Source organism: Branchiostoma lanceolatum, chromosome 7 (genome assembly GCF_035083965.1).
Source record: "Branchiostoma lanceolatum isolate klBraLanc5 chromosome 7, klBraLanc5.hap2, whole genome shotgun sequence".
NCBI classification, from domain to species: Eukaryota; Metazoa; Chordata; class Leptocardii; order Amphioxiformes; family Branchiostomatidae; genus Branchiostoma; species Branchiostoma lanceolatum.
The window spans coordinates 4,697,468-4,718,227 of NC_089728.1; the positions used below are offsets into that span (position 1 = coordinate 4,697,468).

The window sequence follows — 20,760 nt, forward strand, 5'->3', positions numbered from 1 at the left end:
ATATGGCTAGCTCTTGCTGTTCTATGCAGTTCTATGAATATCACTATCTCTTGCTGTTCTGTACAGTTCTGTGACCAGTGCTTGCTGTCCTGTGAAATTGTTTGTGATTAGCTCTTGCTGTTCTGTGCAGTTCTATGTGACTAGCTCTAACTGACTTGTTGTTCTTTGCAGTGTTTTGTGTGCCTGGCTCTTGTTGTTCTGTGCAGTTCTACGTGTATGTGACTAGCTCTTGCTGTTCGGTGCAGTTTTATGTGACTAGCTCTTGCTGTTCTGTGCAGTTCTATTTCCCTAGCCCTTGCTGTTCTGTGCAGTTCTATGTGACTAGCTCTTGCTGTTCTGTGCAGTTCTATATGACTAGCTCTTGCTGTTCTGTGCAGTTCTATTTGATTAGCTCTTAATGTTCTGTGCAGTTCTATGTCTCTAGCCCTTGCTGTTCTGTGCAGTTCTATATGACTAGCTCTTGCTGTTCTGTGCAGTTCTATGTGATTAGCTAAGGTAGCTGATACCATGGCAGCCAGGCTACCAGCTCCAGAGCTGATCATATGGAACGCACAAGCTTTTCTGGTGCCGTCTCTTCTACCTGTGCCTTCCGCTCTTAACACAATACTCAATTCTGTTGTATTTTTTAAGTTCTTAGGCATGGAAAAGAAAATGTTGTGTTTCCGGTTATCTGACCAACACTAGCAAAAACTTGCTATCCCTTAGGTCGACTGCTGGTAAGGGACAATTTTCGATCTGAGTGATTTAAACTTTGTAGAATCTTTTTTCAACATGTTCTCATTTCTGTTGCAATAGAAAAAGTGATATAGACAGACCCACCAAACCTAAGGCCCCTTCATGTTTACACCATGCCAAAATACCAGTGTCTTGATGCATGTGTTTAACTGTTATTGTTGGATCACTTTGGCCAAAATCTTTAAAAAAAAAAAAGCATTCCTACCAATCCTAATTTTTTCAGGATTGTAATCAGAAACACAACATTGATTTTCGTAGGAATCAAAAATTTCGAGTCTGAAATTCTATAGCCAACTTCAGAATTTTAAACAAGGAATACATGTACAACAAAGCTGTTATATTATGTTTTTTCTAATACTTAAATTCCAAGAAAATGCTGTAGATAATATACACCTCTACGTATGTAACCCTTCAATAATAGTTACACTGTTGCACTAATTAGACAAAAATGTGGTGCACAGCTCCAATTTTGAGTGCACAAAAGTGCATATGCAATAAGTATTTGGAGCCCTGCATACCCAATGTTTCTTTAGTTGCCTTGCCATGCAATGATATCATAGTCACACTTGTCCATTTGCGCCAGTGAAAAGATAGCTCTTCCAGCAGGCACGCAACCCTTTTAAGTGATGAGCAAACACAGATATCATGTTTGCGTAGCTGGTAGAATGGCCTGTACTCAGCTCAACTCTTCTCCACTACATGCACTTTCACCATAGCTCTCCCTTCAGCTGTCCTTAAAACGAGATTCCTTCAAATTTTTTCTTGTATAATTTTTTAGTTTTTTTCTTAACGTTTTTATTTCCCGTTTGATGGACACCGTTTTTCGAAATCTCGTTGCACCAACAGAGCTCTGACTACAATGTCGACTTCAGCCGAAGAACTGGCCAGGACCTTAGTGAGGAAATGCTGACCGCTGCTATGGTACCCCACTGGCTCTGCTGCTTACTTAGGCATAGGAAAAGTAATGTTGTGTTTCCAATTACGGTCCCAAACAAATTTGGGTCGATAGGTAAGGGTTCTCCTTTAAAAAAGAAATTTCGGCCAAATTGATTAAAGAATAAAGTTCAACAATGTAGAACTGTATTGCGCCAAGAATTGATTAAAGATTAAAGTTCAACAATGTAGAACTGTATTGCGCCAAGACATTGGTATTTTCAACAGCACATTTTGATTGTACAGATATGCATTGTACAAGTATATCAATGAACAAAGAAGCACTACACATTCTGATAGCAACTGTTTGAAGCTTTTATCTGTTAACAGACTGTGAAATGCAGGAGGTCTGTTTTGAACTTCATCAGTCAGATCAACAATTTTATATGCCAGCAGTTGACCCCTGGAAACACAACATTTTTTTCAAGGCCTTACCTAACCTCTGCTAGTTGGTTGTGCTGTTTTCTCCTCTTAAACCAGATGGAAAGCCATTCTGTCTGGAAGACTTGTCTGTTGTTGTTGTAGTCGTAGAATTTGTTTCATCCAGACTCAAATTTGAAGTACTACTAACAAAGTTTAGCTGCGTTTTTCTCCTAACAACAATTTTGTTGTCAGTAACTTCCTATTTATTCAGTGGACTATTCTGAGTTATAGGACACCTTTGTGATATTGTAGGGCGGTACCACTTTGTAGTAGGGATGGCAGAGGGAACAAAAACCAAGTAAATAAAGAAAGGACAGTTCTATATGACAGTTTTAAGATTGTATTGTACTTTTAGTATTTCTTACCTCATTTTTACTCACCATTTTATTCATTATATTACAAGCATTGATGTAGATAACGCTATTGGAGATCCCACCATTTTACTCCAAATCCCTCAATCAATTTGTTTTTTTATTGATAATACTTTCACCACAACTACCTCACATACGTAGTACAGATGTAATTGTGTGTGTAAATTTGTATGTAGCATTATTCTACTGATGTATTTTAGATTTACAGGCGTGTATGAAAAGCTAACCGTTTGTCTTTTCCTATGATAATCTTTTTTGGATAACAGTATGTTTGAATTTGTACTAACTCCTTCCTTCCATATCATTGGAAAATGTTGGAATCCCATGAAGTATGGGTTACTGCCAGCCCTTCTGTTCTTACCATACAGATTTGGGCCAAACTTACGTTACATTTCAAAATTGTAAATTCTGATCACTTACCAAGTAGTTCTTTTTGGTGTGTCTATGAAAAACATGGTGGTAATGCCAAATGGAGTTGGAATATATATCTCTCATATTCCACACTGGATTCATCTTCAGTATTTAAAAGAAAAATACAAAAATGACACATAGCCCAAATAACTGAAAAATGCATTAATTTTGTAGTTTGTAATGTACAATTTCTAGTATTTGCATTACTTCTTGGCCAGTGTCATTTGAAAGGATTAGTTGAAATTGCTGTTGAGGACTTCAACACATAATGTGTCTGTCTGCATTTTGCAGTTGATGTGCAAGATGGCGCCGCTGCTAGGCAAGGACATCACTGAGCGTCTGCTGCTCCAGCCTTTCCTGGACATGTGCACAGACGGACGCATGTTCCACATCCGTAAGGTAGGGGTCACTTTTTTTTAATCTACACTACAGTACGGGTACCAACTTGGAGCTTGTTATGATCTTGGAAGTGAAGATAATCGCATGTTCCACATCCGTAAGGTAAGGGTCGCTTGTTTTTTATTTACACTACAGAAGGGGTATCAACTAGGAGCTTGTTATGATATTGGAAGTGAAAATAATGAAAGCTATTCATCCATTCATGCGTTGACGGTTTTTCTTACAGGTGTGTGCTGCCAACTTTGGTGAGATGTGTGGAGTGGTGGGAACAGAGCTAACAGAGAGACTATTGGTAAGTTGAAGTTCCTTTCGACACTAAGCAGTGTCCACTGAACAGTGTGTCCACTTCAGCTCTATCACTGTTGTGTAGTTTTCCCATGAATTGCTAGGTGTCGCTGGCAAGTAGATGGATCGTCATGATTTTTAGTTTGTAGGTAGCTTAGGCGATACTTGACATAATTAGATGCTGATTATACATGTCCTTCCCGCACCAGATGGTGCATAGGGCAGTGCCCATCTCACTTTCAGTAGCCCTTGGGCTGCACAACTTTGTGCAATCACTACAACAGGGGGCTAGTCCACTGGTAGTAGTGTGTGTTTATCTGCCATACTCTTCCCCAAATGCTGAGTGCCAAGCATAGAAAGCAGTTTGTACCGTCTTTGGTATGACTCGCCTGGGGATCAAACTCACAACCAAGGCAAACACTCTACCCAATTGCACCAGCCTGATCATGCAAAGAAAGATCCAACTTGCATAATCAATGAGGAAACGTTACTCAGAGTTTCTTTTTTTGTTTCCCTGCAGCTGCCCAAGTTCTTCTTCCTGTGCGAGGACGGTGTCTGGGGGGTGCGGAAGGCGTGCGCGGAGTGCTTCATGCAGGTGTCGTGCGCCGTGACCCCCGAGGTGCGCAAGGAGAGCCTGGCGCCGTGCTTCGTGAACCTCATCACCGACCAGTCGCGATGGGTGAGTGTGACGTCATGTCTTCTTGAGTGAAAAGACTCTTTGTACACAACTTAGGGATTTATTCAACTGACATTTAGGTGACCGTCTGTCACCTTCATTTCGCCAATTTCGGTCACCATTTGTCACCTTTCTCAGGGCAATTCTGACTGGTTCACATTGCACTGCAGTGCAGGTGTCGCTGCTATAGATGCGTGCCTAAACGTATGCAGTGCATTGTGAACCAGTCAGAATTGCCCTGAGGAAGGTGACAGATGGTCACTGTAACTTCGGTTTGATAAATGACTTGGTTGTGTACAAAGTTTTTTTTATTCAGTGACTTACCAACCTGATGAAACTATTCACAAGTTATATCTTCTTTTGTTTATGATGTCATTAACCACTGATCCATCCATTCCAAATTAGTAACTGTATATTGTACACTGAATGATTTAATTATGAATGTAAACGTTTAAGATGCTGTTTTGTTCATGGTATATGCAGGAAACTCTCCATATTGAGTGACATCATGTTGAGTGTCTTGACTTTTTTTGGTGATGCCTTAGGGGCGAAGTCGTTCCTGATTTTGTTGTGCGTTAGGAAAGGTCCATCTACTAGGTTCACCAAACTTTAACAGATTTTCACCTTGCATTTTTCCCTGTTTATTTTTGTGTGAATTGGCGATGATGAGACAACATTTTCAGGGCTCTGACCCACCGTTGGTGTGGATGTGGAGACTGCCACCGGAACTGAGCAATGGTTCGCCCCCCTCCCCCACCCGGCTTGATCCCCGCAACCGTTGACTCTTACACTTTCTGTTGCCGTTGGGTTTTCTCCACTTCACTTTTAGATCAAGTAGACCGATCCCTTAGCCCTGCCCACCTTCATCAAAATGTAGAAAGGCAAATGTTTGATGAGCATGCACCCGTTCTCTCTCATTGATCAAACTGATAATTACCATGCTATCATTGGTTGAACTGCTAATTGTAATGGACAGTCAGGATGGGTCTATTATCATGCTGGGATTGTCATTGCTGTTCCTAGTGTAGAACATCACAAAAAGGCTTTCTAGTGTTGTTTTTGTCAGGAATTTGATTTTTTATCAGGGAATACAATGTACCTATGTTAATTTTGTTGATAGTTGACAGTTTTTTTACCCTTTTGGTTTAACCATAAAGTGAAACTAGAATTAGAACTAAAAAATGGCTTTAAAACTTATCAGACTAACGCTCGATGAATGTACATGCTTACTTTAGGAGGTTAATATGTTTATTGATTGTTTGTTTGTTTGTTGGTTAACAAGATAACTCAAAACAGACGTTAACATTTCTAACTGAAGCTTCTAACACAGTTAACACTGTCATAGAAAAACGATGTTCCAGATGATCTCAGCATCTCATAGTCATACATTACTCGCTTTTGTTCAGCTTGTTAGCTACTCGGTTGGTTGTTGGTGCATGTGTGGCATGAAGGTTTTCCTGCATGGCTTCACTCTTGCACTCAGGGCTGTCTCCAGGACCCGTCCAAGAAATTTCACTCCATTTGTGCCAAAAAATCTGAACTTCATGGCATAGAAATATATTTTCGTAAGCTTAAAATGACAGATTGAAATTAACAACATGGGCTTCCAATTTCCAATTGAATAAAATTTTGTCTTTCCCTTTGTAATACTCAACCATTAATCAAGGTTGATGCCTTCAATTCCTGTGATAGATAATTTCCCCCTCCCAACAATGAGTGGGACGGACAGAAAGTTAACCTTCTTCCTGCTGCCTAACTCTATAACCAATAGGGAATTGGATGCCAAACGGCTCCTTCAGAGTGCAAAAAGTTAAAGCTGGAGATAGCCCTGCTTGCACCGCAACTACCCTTCTCCCAGTCAGAGGGATCAGAGACTGAATCACGGCTCTCAAAAAGCACAGGGAACAAAAGATAACAGACTTGCTTTGTACTCCTCACATCCAGGTCCGTATGGCGGCATTCCAGGCGTTGGGCCCGTTCATATCCACGTTTGCCGACTCGGCCATGACCGGGCTGTTCCTGACGGACGACGGTTCGGTGCGATTCATGCTCGACATCGCAGAAAGCCAGCAGAAGATCATTCTGGAACAGGAGACGCCGTCAGAAAGGTTGGGGAAAGTTTATTTCTCCCTGTTGTAGTTCTATTTTTAGTTAGCTAGACGTGTTGTGTTCGGTTGTTTTGCAATGTTCATGCTTATTTTTATCACCTCCGTGAAAGGGGGAGTATTGTAATCAGTTGGTGTGTGTGTGTTTGTGTGTTTGTCTTGGTGTGTATTCACAGTTTTGTTAATAGTGACAGCATGATTTTTTTTCACTGAGAAACAAGCGGATATCTAAATACATTTTGTACATGTCACATCTGAAATACCATTTGAATGACTTGTCTTTGATTATGTGGATCCTCAATCTTTTGCCTTGCTACCCTTTACAGCAGTTCAGACAGTGGCGACGATAGAAATTTCGAACAGCGTGAAAATGGTGATGACGACAGCGGACGGCTGTCCGAAAGCAGTTCCGACAGCGACCGTGACCTTGATAGCCCCTCCTCCCCGCCCGAAGCCACGCCCACAGAACCCAACCCTACTCTTCCACAGGAGGAACCACAAAGAGATTCTAGTATAGATGATTCAAGGACTAGAGACGAGTCTGAAACTGTTTCAAGTCAGGATGTTGAATCGGTTAGTGAAAGCAGCGGCCATAGTGAAAGTGAGAGTGCTTCCTCTGATACGCAAGACACCTCCGCGAGGAAAACCACAGAAAGCCTTCCCCCCACCGCCACAAAAACACTTTCCCCCGACGAAGGAATATGCCTTGACGGCCACAACTGCACTGGCTCCACAACCAATGCTGCTAGTAAGGAAGATTCCAAGGAAGAAGAAGAAGGAGAATCTCAAGAAGAAGAAGAAGAAGCGGAACAGCAAGACGCAGAGGCCTTCAATTCCTTTTTATACTGGCGTGCTCCCTTGCCGGATATCGAGTTGGACTTGGTAGATCAGGGTAGTATAGAGCCGGTGGAGGCACCGCCTCGCGAGCGGTGCTACGCCCTGGATGCCAGCCAGCTGCGCCGGGTGGGGAGCGATGAGGTGGAAAACGTGTGCCAGGCGGTCGCGGAGACCCACCTGGAGCCGGCGAACCGACAGACGTTCAGCGTCAGTACCCTGACAGGTGAAGGCATGTGTACTTTCCTTCCTAGTTGTCTCTAGGCGCTAAGCTTCCTTTCTGTGTGCAAAAATGCTGACATTTTAGGAAACTAAGAGGTTCGGTCTTTTGAACAAAAGGCCACTATACTATGCTATGCATACCACAAAGTCTCACTCGTATTACTGTCCTTACTTGTGTAATTTGGATGAGACTTTGTGGCATATTTAGTATTGTATAGAAGCCTTTGAACCTTTTAGTTTCCTTTCTACAGATGTGTGCCTATCCTTTCTCCTTTTATCCTTTTCTGCATTTTGCATGTTCATGCACATGTACATGTACTAACTAATATTTGTGCTTGGTTGTGAGCACTCAAGACTAGCTAGTGTCATTTTTACAGTTGATGTTAAGCAAATGGTGTAATAAGATGTTCAGGTACAATACAGAGAAAACAACAACATGGATCTATTGTTGGATTCTTTTTCCAAACGGTCTTGCGCTATGATCATTATAGTACAGATGGGTAGAAGGGATGTTAACTTAAAAACTGGGTTTCAGATTGATTGGGGTTCAGATGCAGATTTATGTCAAGGGGTACAGGTTCAGGTCCAGACTTTCGTATTACTATAAATCACTTTAATATAGCGGCAGGAAAATATAGCGGTGGGGGGAAAATGGAGTAGGTCACTGCACTTAATTTTAACGGTGGGAACAAACATTACTGTCTCAAATATTAGTGATCAAATATTTGTGATGATGAAATTTTAGCTGTTGACTAGTGACCGTTAAATCAGCTTGAATTAAATTACAGTTAACAAATCAAGAATTACAGTACCTTGTAGGTCCAGACAATCATGGAATGTCCAGAGGCTAAACCCTGCTGTTTGAATTTGATTGACAGGGAGACAAGTGGAGGTGACTAACGTTGAGAGGCTGAGTACAGGTCCCAGCATGCCTCAGGTGGCGCAGGTCAGCGACGCAGCCCAGGTTCTGGCTGGTACCAGGACACAACAGGCTCCTGCTGTACTCAACAATGCACAACAGGTAGGACAGCGCCACCTGGCAGTTTGTGGATAAACTGTACAACAGTGATTATAAAGAACCAGCTCAGAAAGGACAAAAAATAGCCATGCCTTTAAGTATCAGACTTTCCAACCTAGGATTGATGTGTTCAAAAATTCATATTTTCCTAGAATGATTTTAGAGTGGAACTCATTGCAACCAAGTACCGTGGAAGCATCCTCATTGGACAGCTTTAAACAATGCATGCAGTTAGATATGCATAGGTCAGACGTGACAGGTCGTTCGGCGTAATATAACCAGCTGCTGCTGCGCCGCGTGCCTGCGAAGCTGGTGTGTTATGCCGAATGGCGGTTATACCGGCTTTATAGATAAAGATACAGATACAGAAGTGGACTTACACAGCTCTGCCCTCTTTTTGTTTGTTTGTTTTGCAGAAAAGCTTGCAAGCTATAAATTACATTAATGCGCCCATTTTTCTCTCGACCATTGCTAGATATTTAGGGATGACTGATGATTCAGGTTCCAGAGCCCTGTCTTACGTGAAGGGGTAGAGTTTCGAGTAAAGAAACTCTCGGGTCTGACCAGTGTTCTCTCCAGCTGAAATTTTTACCCGTCATTTCAATTATGTCTGAAGGGAGAACACATTGAGCGCCGGAGCAACCACCACGGCGCTCTTTGTGTCTGGCTGGGGTTGTCGCCGACGGACATTAGAAATGATCTAGATCGGCCTCGTCGCAACCTTCCGCTGATCTCATGGAGTTTTTGCAAAATTCTAAGCTCTGTCTATATATCTTTACACACGAATTTTGTCCGTCAAAAATGACGGGTTGGGCAAATTTTTTGTCCGTCATGAGCGACAAAAACCCGTCAAATGACGGGAGGACGGGAGCTGGCTAGAACACTGAGTCTGACTCTCTGACCATTTTTAACTTACGGCCAAAGCTTGTCGACTGTGTGACGGGATTTGCCAATTAGTTTACACAAATTCTTCTTCTTCTTCTTCTTTTTTACTGCTTAGCCTCATATCTGAGATTATCAGCAGTTGCGCATGGGTTAGATACAACACGAGTGCCTGGTACAAATAAAACAAAGGGAAAATAAAGAAAAGTCGCAAAGGAACATGAACAACTGAATTTGTGTGTGCAGAGGACAGGACAAGTGAATTTACTTTGTTATTGATGTGTGGCCTAACAGTGGCCTTTGTCTTCTCCCCTGTTTCACTTCCAGCCCGGGTTGTCCTCCCAGGACGTGACCCCTCCCCCCAGCCCGTCATCCAGCCCCGCCACCAGCCCCACCAGCCCACACCACCTGTCTGCTCACCTGGACAGCCTGAGGAAACAGGTCAGTCCGGTTTCCATGGCGATACCGTAAATCTTCCAGCATTGGCGCTGGTTTTTGACACTGTGACCTTTTTATCATGAATTTATAACACAGAATATGTCTTACTGATATGACAGAACTGTTGCAACTTCAAATTTAAAGCACCGTGAAAACCTTCTGTTCCCTCCTGCTGGAAAATAAAACCACTGCAAAAGTAAATGAATTTACAGTATATATTTTGTACATCACCAGTAAAAAATAGTTAAAGAGTTAAAACCTTAGTAAATTATGACAGTGTCTATTGCCCAAGAATTAAGAGACCCAGCCAAACAACCTCTAAAATGGTTCTGTTATTTACCTTTGCCAAGGAGGTTATGTTTTGTATATCTGTCTGTCTGTATGTCTGTGAACAGTATAACTCGAGTTGTGGATGGATCTTAATGATTTTTGGTACATTGGTAGGACTAAAGTGTTGACAACATGAAGAAATGATAACATAACACCATGATTTGCAAAGTTCAAAAGGAAAATGTATATTTCAGTAGTGCTAGATGAACTTCACAAGTTGTTTGAGACTGATGCAGTTAGACGTAGTTAGAAAGTCAGCCGTTCCAGAGCAAGTGTTGTCTCCCCCCCACACAGGATGTAATCCCCCAGCCGCTGTTGGACCATTACCTGTCGATGAACTGATGAACTAGATGAACTTCGTATTTATTACAAGTTGTTTGAGACTTTTGCAGTTAGACTTAGTTAGAAAGTCAGCCGTTCCAGAGCAAGTGTTGTCTCCCCCCCACACAGGATGTAATCCCCCAGCCGCTATTGGACCATTACCTGTCGATGACGGACCCGTCCCGGGCACAGACTGTGGACCAGGAGATCGCCCGCCACTGCGCGTACAGCCTCCCGAGCGTGGCCTTCACGCTGGGGCGCGACAATTGGCACTGCCTGCGGGACACGTACGAAACACTGGCCAATGACATGCAAGTGAGTACAGTGAGTATGCCGCTTGATCTGATTCTGTGAATGTTTGACGTCAGTAGTGCAGGACAGGCTGAAAGAGTCGCCTTTGCATGGAGGAACCTCGCCCCGAAAATGACCATGGTAAACCTTCCCTCAGTGTCACCTCCCTGTCTCTCCTTTTGGACCCCGTTCATACCAAGCCTTGCAAATTAGATTCAGGGCAGAAATCACCTAAGCAGGATTGATGTGGCTGAGTCTGAACGCTCCAAGTCACATTTGAAACCCCCTTGATCCATATTGAAACCACATGAAACCAACTCCTAGAGGTAGTTTCAATGTGGATTTGGCAAATTAGACCTGAAGGAATGCGGCCCTGAACTGGTTTGCAAGGCTTAATATGAACGGGGTTAGAGCCTTCAGTATGTTGAACTGTATTTTTGGCCAGTAAGCTTGCACCAGCTTATATCTATGTTTTTCTTTAAACCTGTCATTCATGATATGCACGAATGCAAAATGAAGAGTCTAACAGGAAAAAATCTAACTTAAAGCTTAGTCCCTCTTTTGTCTAGTCTGCTTCTTTGCTGCAAGTGTAACCGTTACGTGTTTTGGGCCACGTGTGATTGAACAACTCTCAGCTATTAACGACGGCATAACACTTCTTTGCCTCTTACTAAATCTTCACATTCCTCCTGTGTAGTGCACATCTATATGGTCCACTTTTATTACTGTTATAAACTGTCCCTTTTCTGTCTTTCTGAAGGAAGCCTTCTAAAGTTCAAGCTCAGTGAAATTTAAACTTGAGTCTTTTAACTGCAAACATTCCAGGTGAAGAATCGATATCATCTGTGAGGCGGTGATACAACTCCCGAGATGTCTTACGAGCATGTGTCCTTATTTTCTATCTCACTACTCTAAAGACTTCTGTCTTTGGCCGTGAAAAAAAAAAGATGTTGTGTTTCCGGTTACCCAACGTACCCTAGCCAAAACCTTCCAACCCTGGCCTTTGTTGAGAGGTTGATTACTGGAACGGACAGAAAATTTTTGATCTGAGCGATGAAAATGTATAATCCATTTCCAATGCATTTTGCTTCTTTCTGTTGCAATAGACAAAATGATATTAACAGACCCACAAAACCTAGGTCCCATTGATGTTTTACATTGTTAGAATTGTATTTGTTGGATCTCTTTGGGCAAAATCTAAGAAAGAAAATTCTTCCCCTAATTTTGTCAGGACTGTTGTCAGAAACACAACGTTAATTTTCTGAGCCCTTAGTGGCTCATTTTCATTGTCCACACCTGCCGAATAGTAATTCCCACTTTTTCTGTTCCCCAACAGTGGAAGGTGCGCAGGACCCTGGCCTTCTCTATCCACGAGCTGGCAATCATTCTTGGTGCTCAACTCACCGACCAGGACCTGATCCCCGTCTTCGATGGCTTCTTGAAGGACTTGGATGAAGTTCGTATCGGTGTCTTGAAACACCTGGCTGATTTTCTTAGGGTGAGTTGTTGTGAATCTTCCAACCTTTATTTAACCTGGAAAGATAACATTCTCTTCGGCCATGGCCATTTTTCAAGAGTTCAAGGGAGGAGGTCAGGGGTCTTTTCGACATAACATAACATAGGATATTATAACAAGTAAACCGCCTTAGGCTTAACACTATCATCATCATCATATCGTGGGTTGCCCGGATTAAGTCTATCCTCTTCCTCCAGTTGGTACGGTCTGCCATTAAGTGCTCTAGATCTTCAGCACTAACCCCGACGTCCCCAGCAAGTTGGTCAATGTAGGTCCGTAGGGGTCGCCCGACACTAGAGTGTCCATGAGTGTGTGTCCAGAGTAGGAGTTCACTTACAAGCGACACTATAGGTTTTGGATAGTAAGTACAATCTGCTTAAGAGCGGACTTGCTTAAGAGCGGACTTGCACTGAGATGGACCCTACTCTTTTTGATAAGTGTGGTGGGTTCTTTAACATGCTCCTGTTCGGAACCCTGTCCAAACATCCCATCCGAACGATGTCCTTAACCAAAGTGAGTTACTCATTTTTACCTGAGTGGAGGGAGGAAATAAGTGTTAAGTGCCTTCCCCAAGGGCACGAGATTGGGGCCTGTATGCCAGGGATTCGAACCCAGAACCTTTAGATCCCAAGTCAACAACCCAAACCACAAGACCACATTGTTATGCAGTAGTAGTGGGCAACCTCAAGCCAACCGTACACACTCAAGCCGTATCTTCAGAAAAGATGCTATAACCGCATAGTCCCTGTTTAAGACTTTATTCAAGCCCACATCCAGACTAGTTTTGCCTTGGTGTGGCTTTCTCGATGGCATAAGGCTTGAATGAGCCAAGTACAGTGTGTCCTGTCTAATAAAAGACCACATTGTTGTTACAGAGACTTCTGCCAGAGAGGCGGAGGGAGTACTTGGCTCGACTGATTGAGTTTCTGAACACCGACAACCACCGCAACTGGAGGTTCAGATATGAGCTGGCAGAGTAAGTAGCAAGTGGTTTGAAATACTCTGGCATTTAGGCCAGATTGTGTTAAGGAAATTGAGATTGGTAAACTTTATTCGGTGTAAAGAAGAAAACCCGAAGATGCAATAATGCAATCTATAAAAATGAAAAGAAGTTACCAAGACCGGGGTAAAATGATCTTCTGATTGCTAGGTAAACACTCTATCCTTTCCCATTGCACAAGTTTACCAAATGTATGTTTACTGAATCAAACTAATTCCTGCATAATTATCTGACTGCAAATGAAGTGCATATGTTAGAATGGGCTGTCATTGCAGGTATAGATACCTGACCATGCATGAAGGTTAATTTCCAACACAGTGCAGTGTAGCACGCATATGGGATTAAAGACAGATCTTTATCGTTCTTCAAAATTGATGACCCGCTTGTAGGTTTGTGATTAACACATTGTTTTCCATGTTCCCTTCAGACAAATGATGCAGCTGGGTGACCTGTTCCCTGCCTCGGAGCTGGCGGAGCATGTGTGTCCAGTGGCGCTGTCTCTAGCAGGGGACAAGGTGTCGGACGTCAGGCTTATTGCTTACAAACTGGCAAGTATTTGTGGTGGGGATGTGTACCTAAACTTAAGATCCGGTACAATGTTTTCCCCTCTTTGCAGTGCTAAATTTTAATCTGTATGATAGGAATATAACATGATTTTAGCAACAAAATACGTCAGAAATTTTACACAAGTCCATTCGGTACAGTACCAGTACATTGATGTTCCGGTATTTTGGACTGAAAATTGTGTGTGAGAGGCATTTGTCATCAACCCCAAATACCTGTTGTGGTTCACCTTTTATATGCACCTGTCTTACCTGTTGTGTTGCACCTGTTGACCCACCTGTTGAGTGCACCTGTTTACTGTTTACCCACCTCTTGTGAACACCTGCTCACCCACCTGTTTTGCACACCTGTTAACTCACCTGTTGTTTGCACCTGTCCAGGTGGCTGTGCTGACGAAGCAGCTGCAGGAGGACCATGACGACGCCCTGGTCTTCCACTTCCTGACCGACCTCATCACCAACTATGCACAGAGCCGCAGATGGCAGCGCCGACAGACGTAAGGACTATTTTGTTTTGTTTTGTTGATGAAGGTTAGACGTCCAGGTAATAAGATCCACCAAAAACAGTTACTCAAGCAACTGGATAAGATTTTGAAACAGTGAGACGTTTCAGACAGCATCTGCTGTCTTTCGTCAGTGACGAAAGGGAAGAGCGGGAGAACCAGGTTTTATACAAAAACTCTGAATTGATATGTTAATGAGGTGAAGACTGTATTGTTTTGTTTCGCACAACCGGTAGACCGTCTTTAGGCATAACACACCAGTTTTGTACAGTAGGTGCAAGCTGTGTTAGACCAGACTACAAGGTTTCATCTACTCACACTGGCAAGGATTTCTACTCTTTTTGAAGTGCAGTGGGTTCCTAAACATGCTCGAGGTGTGGCTTCCCTCAAACACGGGGCCTCTGGCTTTATGTTCCATCCGAGAAGATGCCCCCTTGTACTCGGTTTCACCTAAGAAATAGGTGTTGAGAAATAGGTGTTGAGAAATAGGTGTTCAGAAATAGGTGTCAAGTGCCTTTCCAAGGACACAACGTTAGGGCCTCCTAGGGATTCGAACCCAGAACCTTCAGATTCTTAGCCTTTAACCAATGTACTTTTCTGTTCTCCGCAGGTTTGCCTTCCTGTGTGCAGTGTTGTTAGAAGATGAGTCCATCCGTCCGTCGCTCTTCGCTCACCACCTGCTGCCCAGTCTGCTGACCTTGACCTCTGACCCGGTGCCAAATGTGAGGATAGTCCTGGGCAAGACCTTGTCCCAGTCCGTACTCCCAAGAGGTCAGTGTAAAAACAGTGTCATTTTTTAAATCACAACTGATTTCCCTAAACAAATTATCTAAGTACTGTGCTTTGCCAGAATGCCAGAAGTTCATGGTTGTCCAAAAGTATGGGAAGAGTTGCTGTTAGACACATCCACTTGAAATTCATATCATAATGCCATAGCCTTTTTGAGGCCATAGGGTTGCAGTGGGTTGTTATCTCAATCTCGTGTCTGTTGGCCTAGCTACTCTGCCATTCGATCCCCCTTATATCAGAACAGATGCATTAACATTTCACATTGTTTGTCCCCTGTTTCCAGACTATTTCTCCAGTGAACAGAACCCGGAACATGAGACCCTGCTGCATGCCATAGAAATCCTGAAGATGGACTCCGACAGGGACGTCCGTTTCTACGCCAGTCTTCCCCCGAACCCTCGCTCCAACTCCCCCGATGTGGTGAGGAAAACTTCCCAACTTTCCTAAAAGCAGGCTGACCTCAAATTGCAAAGCATATAGCTTGAGACGAAATGTAATGCTTTTGCAATACATGTAGCTTGTAGTGCAATGCAGTTTTGCTACTGGTCGCGTTTTTGCTGGTCATGTACAGTTATACTGGTTACTGTACACCTCTAGCTTAATGCTGGTTGAACAAATGGTTCAGCATGCTAAATGGTAACACGTCTGTCCTAATGAATACTGTAGACAATGCATGTACATTCGCCGTGGTTGTAGTTTTTGCTATACATGTAAGAGCAAAAGAAGGTTTCGCCGTGGTTTGAATTTGCAGCTGAAACAATTCTGTAGTACAGTAGTCAAAGAAGGGAGACATATTCATTGTGTCATGAATTTATGCTACAGAGGTCCCCCCAAAAAAACTGCAAAAATAAAACTACCGTGAAAGCTTTAAGTGTTACTTAATAATGCTTTGTTCTTTCTCTCATTGAAGGACCTTGTATGATGGCGGCAGGGAAAGGCGGAAACGGTGCTCCCATCGCCATGGTAACAGGGAAAGCTGCAACTTCTTTGGTCCCACCCATGCCACAGTCTTTCCAAGGGAACATGTCGTCCAACCCGTAGCAAACGTGCAATGGTCATCTACGAGATAAAAAAAAGCTGCCAAGTCGTGTATTATTACCGGTACAACATGACAGGATATGTAACGTAACTTGTGTTCTTTCAGCAGTGCTTTCGCCCATCCTGTTCTTTTGAGATTAGATATGTGTTTCTGTCTGCATTCTTGGGTCACATCGGATGTGAATTGGGACCATTGTTCTTTTTAGATGCAGACCACAAGATAACAAACATTAGAACAAGCCCTTACCTAGAACTGTATTCCCCTTGTTTAGTCAGCCTTGAAACTCACACTACTGTAAATGCACAAACAGAGGGGGCCAAGTATAATATCCTCCACTTGAATTTGTCTGGCTTATTGCAGTTTCTTGTCCATATGTTACAGTGATTAACTTTGTTGTATGTGTATCAGTTTGTGCGATGTAAGATTGTTTTGCTCCCACCTATTGCCATACTATAGTGATGCTTTCTGTTGATGTAGTCATGCTTTAAAATGCCTTCCGCAAGCATCTGAAAACACTGATTCTGTTGTTCTATATGAGTACAATATGGCTTAGATAGGAAATTTACAGCTCGACTGGTTGTGATTTGATACTTAGAACTTTGAATCATTTCCATGTACCTGTATGTGTTGGAAGTTTGCAATGATTTTATCTTACGTAATGGTAGCTGTGATGCCCGTATACATGTACTTGGGCCTTGGTCTACCTCAGCCTGATACGGACTAAGCTATTTACCAACACAGTAAGAAACAGTTTCAGGGTTTCTAGATATTTGTGTCAAGGGAGCCTTCCCTTGTTTTTAAGCCTCACGTTATAGCCACGTATAACTCTAAAACATTTAAGTGTACACATGACTCCAGTTATATTTCATCAGCATCATTAGGTATTCAATAGATATACTAAGCAGGTTAATATTTAACCTCCTTTGATATACTCGCCACAATTTTTCTTTTTAGAATCCCAGTAATCTTAATCACTCATTCTCTATGGTATATCCCAGATCTAGAGATGGAAACTTCTTTACTTATACTGGCCAGTTCAATTCATGAATTGTTTAAGTGTAGCATATTTGAAATGGAACAAGGTACATTGTGTATTCCACAGTTTATCAATCCAAGATGTCTTATCTGAACAAACATAACTGTTTTATTTTTTACACTGCAATTGTATCGTTATCTGACAGGATGTTATTCCCTTCACAAACAGTGAGTATTTCAAACACGAAGGTGGTGACATTCATAGACTAACAGGATCTGGCCAAAGGAAGTTTTTTTACACATAGCTGTACAATCAGAAGAATGTTAGAATAAAGCGATTCTCTGTGCACTTGTTAAGTAGTTATCTGGCTGCAGTATACATAGTTAGGAAAACATTCACTGATAAGTACCTTAAAACTTTGTATAGTAGAAGATTTTTAGACTTATTGCAATGGAAACATTGGATGGAAGTGTTGGATCTGTACATTTTGCATCCTACATTGTTGTGCAAAAATTGTGTAAAGAGGGATGCAAATATGCGTGTATAGACCTTTTACATGTGTAATTAGATAACAATCAATGCAGGGATACCGACCTCGTTATCAGGGGTCCTCAAGTCTTTCTCTCAGACTTTTCTAGGTGATTATTGTAAGCAAATAAAGACTACATTGAATTATGGTAACAATGATGGCGTTCTCTTGTGATTTTTGTTCTTCTTATTGCCTCTAGAACATCTAGAACAAGTATCCTATTACACCACTTCTGCCTTACAACCTGCCACTCTGCAATACTTAGTCTGTATAACCAAGGAACCTCCTTGGTATAACACAAACTCCAGCTGTCCGGGGATTTCTGTCCCCTCCCTGCAGCGGCGAGCGGTTACAGGAGGCTTGATTGAAATCAGGCTACGCAATACTCACTTCACAATGGAGCATGGACTCACACCAAGACAAAGAAAGAAACTAAAGCCCCAGCGTGCCGCGGGTCCAGTGAGAGGGGGGCTTAACACACACACCAATTGACTACAATACCTCCATTTTCTTGGAGGTAAGAACTAAGAAGCCTAAATACAACTCCTACACTACAACACTATATGAAACAAGCTCTAAGCCGGAACCCCTAACGACCTTACATTACTGTGTGGGCCTAGCCATGGATCATCCTGGCTCTTAACTACAACACCATTGGACTCTAGCCGGACCATACTTCCAATTCTCCAAGTATCCTATAACACCACTTCCACCTCACATGCTGCCACTCTGCAATATTCACATCACTGCGGACACACACCAAGACAAGCAAACACACCAACTGATAACTATACCTCCGTTTTACTGAAGGAAAAAAAAGACCCATATCAGAGACATTGCATAACAAGAAAGATGTAATGTATGCCATACAACCGATAGCTCGTGTATAGAAATAACATGATACAACTGGGGGCTTATTTGGCAGAGGCCTGACCAATGGAAGGGCTGCTAGAAGCTTGATTGTCAGCCTTGGGGGCAAAAATGCAGATATTTGGTCATTCATCCAATGTATATGTCTTCAATACTCTAATGAATAACTATTACCTTTTTTTGTATGTCTGAGTTAACTTGGGTTGGTTCTAAGGTTCAGAAGACGTGAAATATGATTTACTAGACTAAGTGTATTAACAGGAGCAGTCACTCTTGGAACCCTGTATCTCCTTGGGAAAGCCAAACTTGACATAGAAAGTTTGCTGCTAGATATCACCTATTGCTCAGCATTGTCTACTGTTAATGTTAACAGTAATATGTTGATCCCATAACGTCCTGCCCACCTCTGTCAAACCGTATAAATACAAAATAAAAACAAGGAAATGCAAGTAGAGTTTTTGTATTTGACAAAGATGCAGCCACTCTCTCATTGGTCAAACTGCTAATTGCTATTCTCTCAATGGTTGAACTGATAATTGTGACGGACAGTCAGGATCGGACTATTGCCCCAAACAAACCAGGAATGCCAGGAATCAAATCAGTGCAACAAACCAGGCATGACAAGCCTTTTCATGTGGACATTTTTATTACAGTTCACAACAAAGATCACATCAATAGACCACAAGAGAATATCAAAAGCACACGTATACATGTACTTCTATTTACAGGGACCTTGGTTTGGCAGCTTCCTGCTTCCAAAACACAAGTTTAGTATAGCCTGAGAACCATCCTCCATAGTGACTAACCTCCGTGGTTAGCAAGCGATTGTTTTTGAGCCAGCGGTCAATACAGAGTATGGTACTCAGGCTAAGTTTAGTAACCATGGCAACACCAATCAGAGCGTACCCATCAGCCATCCTCTTCTTCTTCATCATCCCCAAAAGATAACAAACTAGAATTTTTCACTTTCTTCATTTTACTCTTCTTGTCAGACTTGTCGTCTTTCCTCTTCTTCGTTGAAGTGCTGGCGTCTAAGTTTGACTTCTCCTCCGCTGACCTCTTTACAGGCTTCTTGAAGGTAATTTTGCCCTCCGCTATCGCTGTTTCTGTGAAAAGATTAACAGTGTTAGAGATGTGAAAATGATCTGGAACCAGTTTAGTTCACTGAAGAGCTAATTTTGCACTGGTCGTGACAGAGAAGACAGATGCTTGTTGCAGTATTTACAGGTTCATTGTACTGCAGGTGTTTTCAACAAATACAATGAGCAGTGGACCAAGGGTTAATGTCCTGTCCTGTGACCTTTTCCATGTCAGGTGAGCGACAACAGCCAGGATTCAAACTCTAACCTCTTGGTCCAAAGGCAGGGTCACTTACCACTGGACTATGCATGCAACTTGCTTGGATACTAGTCAATAAACAACAACTGACAAATACAAACTACACAAGATCTAGGAATTACAATTTTAAAAACAGATGAAAGAAGAAGTTACTAGGACAGCCACACAGACAAACCAACTTTTGACGGCAGAGTTTCATCTCACCTTCATCCTTCTTTTCCTTTTCCTCTCCCCATCTGTCAGCCTCCTCCTGGGTGAGATCTCCTGTCCCCAGCACCACGACTGTCGGCTTCTCATCCTCTCTGTCATCCCTTACATCCTCCTCCTCTTCTTCTGATGGTTTCTCTGCTGCTTTCTGAAAAAGAAATCAAAGGTCTCATACCTCTGTGACACATTTAATAGTTTTTGTGATAAAATTGCCAGGAGGCCCAAAATCTTATTATTTAGTTACAGCAAGGAGATATTTAACCTCCTTGGTTACAGCTTTTGTGGAATTTGTCACAACCTACCAACACCCCAAATATGAAATCAATCCACACAGCCGTTCTTGAGTTATCTTGTTAACACACACACGCACAAAAGCTGTTGAAAATATAACCAACATGACATTTCATCAATTTCATGAAGGTAATAAAAATGGGAAAGCAGGTAATATAGTACCTCGCAATACTTTTGCAAGTTATGGGGGAGGGGGGTTACACACTTTTGTGTTGATGTCTGGTCCCTCCTTGTATCCGACGCGTTCCTTGAACTGCCTGATGAAGCTCGGTTCGGAGGGTTTAGAAAATGACACCCCATGACGTCCGCGTCCAGCCATAGCTACCAAAGTCAACAAAAGAAGAGCCGAAATCTTGCAAAACCCCCCAAAAAATCTACATTAGGGTCAGAGGTTAAATGTATGTGACCTGTGACCCTACTGTTAGAGGTTCAAAGTATCACGTGATACGAATTCAAATTTTAATT

The 20,760-nt window shown here is 42.4% G+C and overlaps 2 protein-coding genes across 16 annotated transcripts in view; one reads left to right on the forward strand and one right to left on the reverse strand.

Moving 5' to 3' along the window:
* Positions 1-17,747, forward strand: part of LOC136438763 (serine/threonine-protein phosphatase 4 regulatory subunit 1-like) — a 45,720-nt gene extending 27,973 nt beyond the window's left edge. For 7 of the 14 annotated variants that reach the window (XM_066433691.1, XM_066433692.1, XM_066433689.1 and 4 more), the window contains 16 exons: positions 1,582-1,656; positions 3,165-3,272; positions 3,499-3,564; positions 4,078-4,236; positions 6,178-6,341; positions 6,665-7,408; positions 8,277-8,415; positions 9,589-9,735; positions 10,513-10,707; positions 12,011-12,172; positions 13,066-13,166; positions 13,618-13,738; positions 14,135-14,250; positions 14,867-15,027; positions 15,329-15,465; positions 15,956-17,747. In XM_066433691.1, the coding sequence (XP_066289788.1) occupies positions 1,582-1,656; positions 3,165-3,272; positions 3,499-3,564; positions 4,078-4,236; positions 6,178-6,341; positions 6,665-7,408; positions 8,277-8,415; positions 9,589-9,735; positions 10,513-10,707; positions 12,011-12,172; positions 13,066-13,166; positions 13,618-13,738; positions 14,135-14,250; positions 14,867-15,027; positions 15,329-15,465; positions 15,956-15,967 (2,607 nt within the window). In that variant the 3' untranslated portion in view covers positions 15,968-17,747. Of the gene's footprint in view, positions 1-1,581; positions 1,657-3,164; positions 3,273-3,498; positions 3,565-4,077; positions 4,237-6,177; positions 6,342-6,664; positions 7,409-8,272; positions 8,416-9,588; positions 9,736-10,512; positions 10,708-12,010; positions 12,173-13,065; positions 13,167-13,617; positions 13,739-14,134; positions 14,251-14,866; positions 15,028-15,328; positions 15,466-15,955 lie in introns of all 14 variants that reach the window. The other 7 variants (XM_066433693.1, XM_066433694.1, XM_066433685.1 and 4 more) reach the window with 6 other exon arrangements.
* Positions 17,748-19,086: 1,339 nt separating this feature from the next.
* Positions 19,087-20,714, reverse strand: LOC136438767 (uncharacterized protein KIAA1143 homolog). 2 transcript variants are annotated; one of them, XM_066433704.1, is made up of 3 exons: positions 20,501-20,714; positions 20,002-20,152; positions 19,087-19,565 (listed from the first exon to the last, which is right to left on the reverse strand). In XM_066433704.1, the coding sequence occupies exons 1-3, from the start codon at positions 20,612-20,614 to the stop codon at positions 19,369-19,371; spliced, it is 462 nt and encodes a 153-aa protein (XP_066289801.1). In that variant the 5' UTR covers positions 20,615-20,714; the 3' UTR covers positions 19,087-19,368. The 2 variants fall into 2 exon arrangements, with proteins under 2 accessions (XP_066289801.1, XP_066289800.1); XM_066433703.1 differs by having other exon boundaries at positions 20,458-20,714.
* Positions 20,715-20,760: the final 46 nt, after the last annotated feature.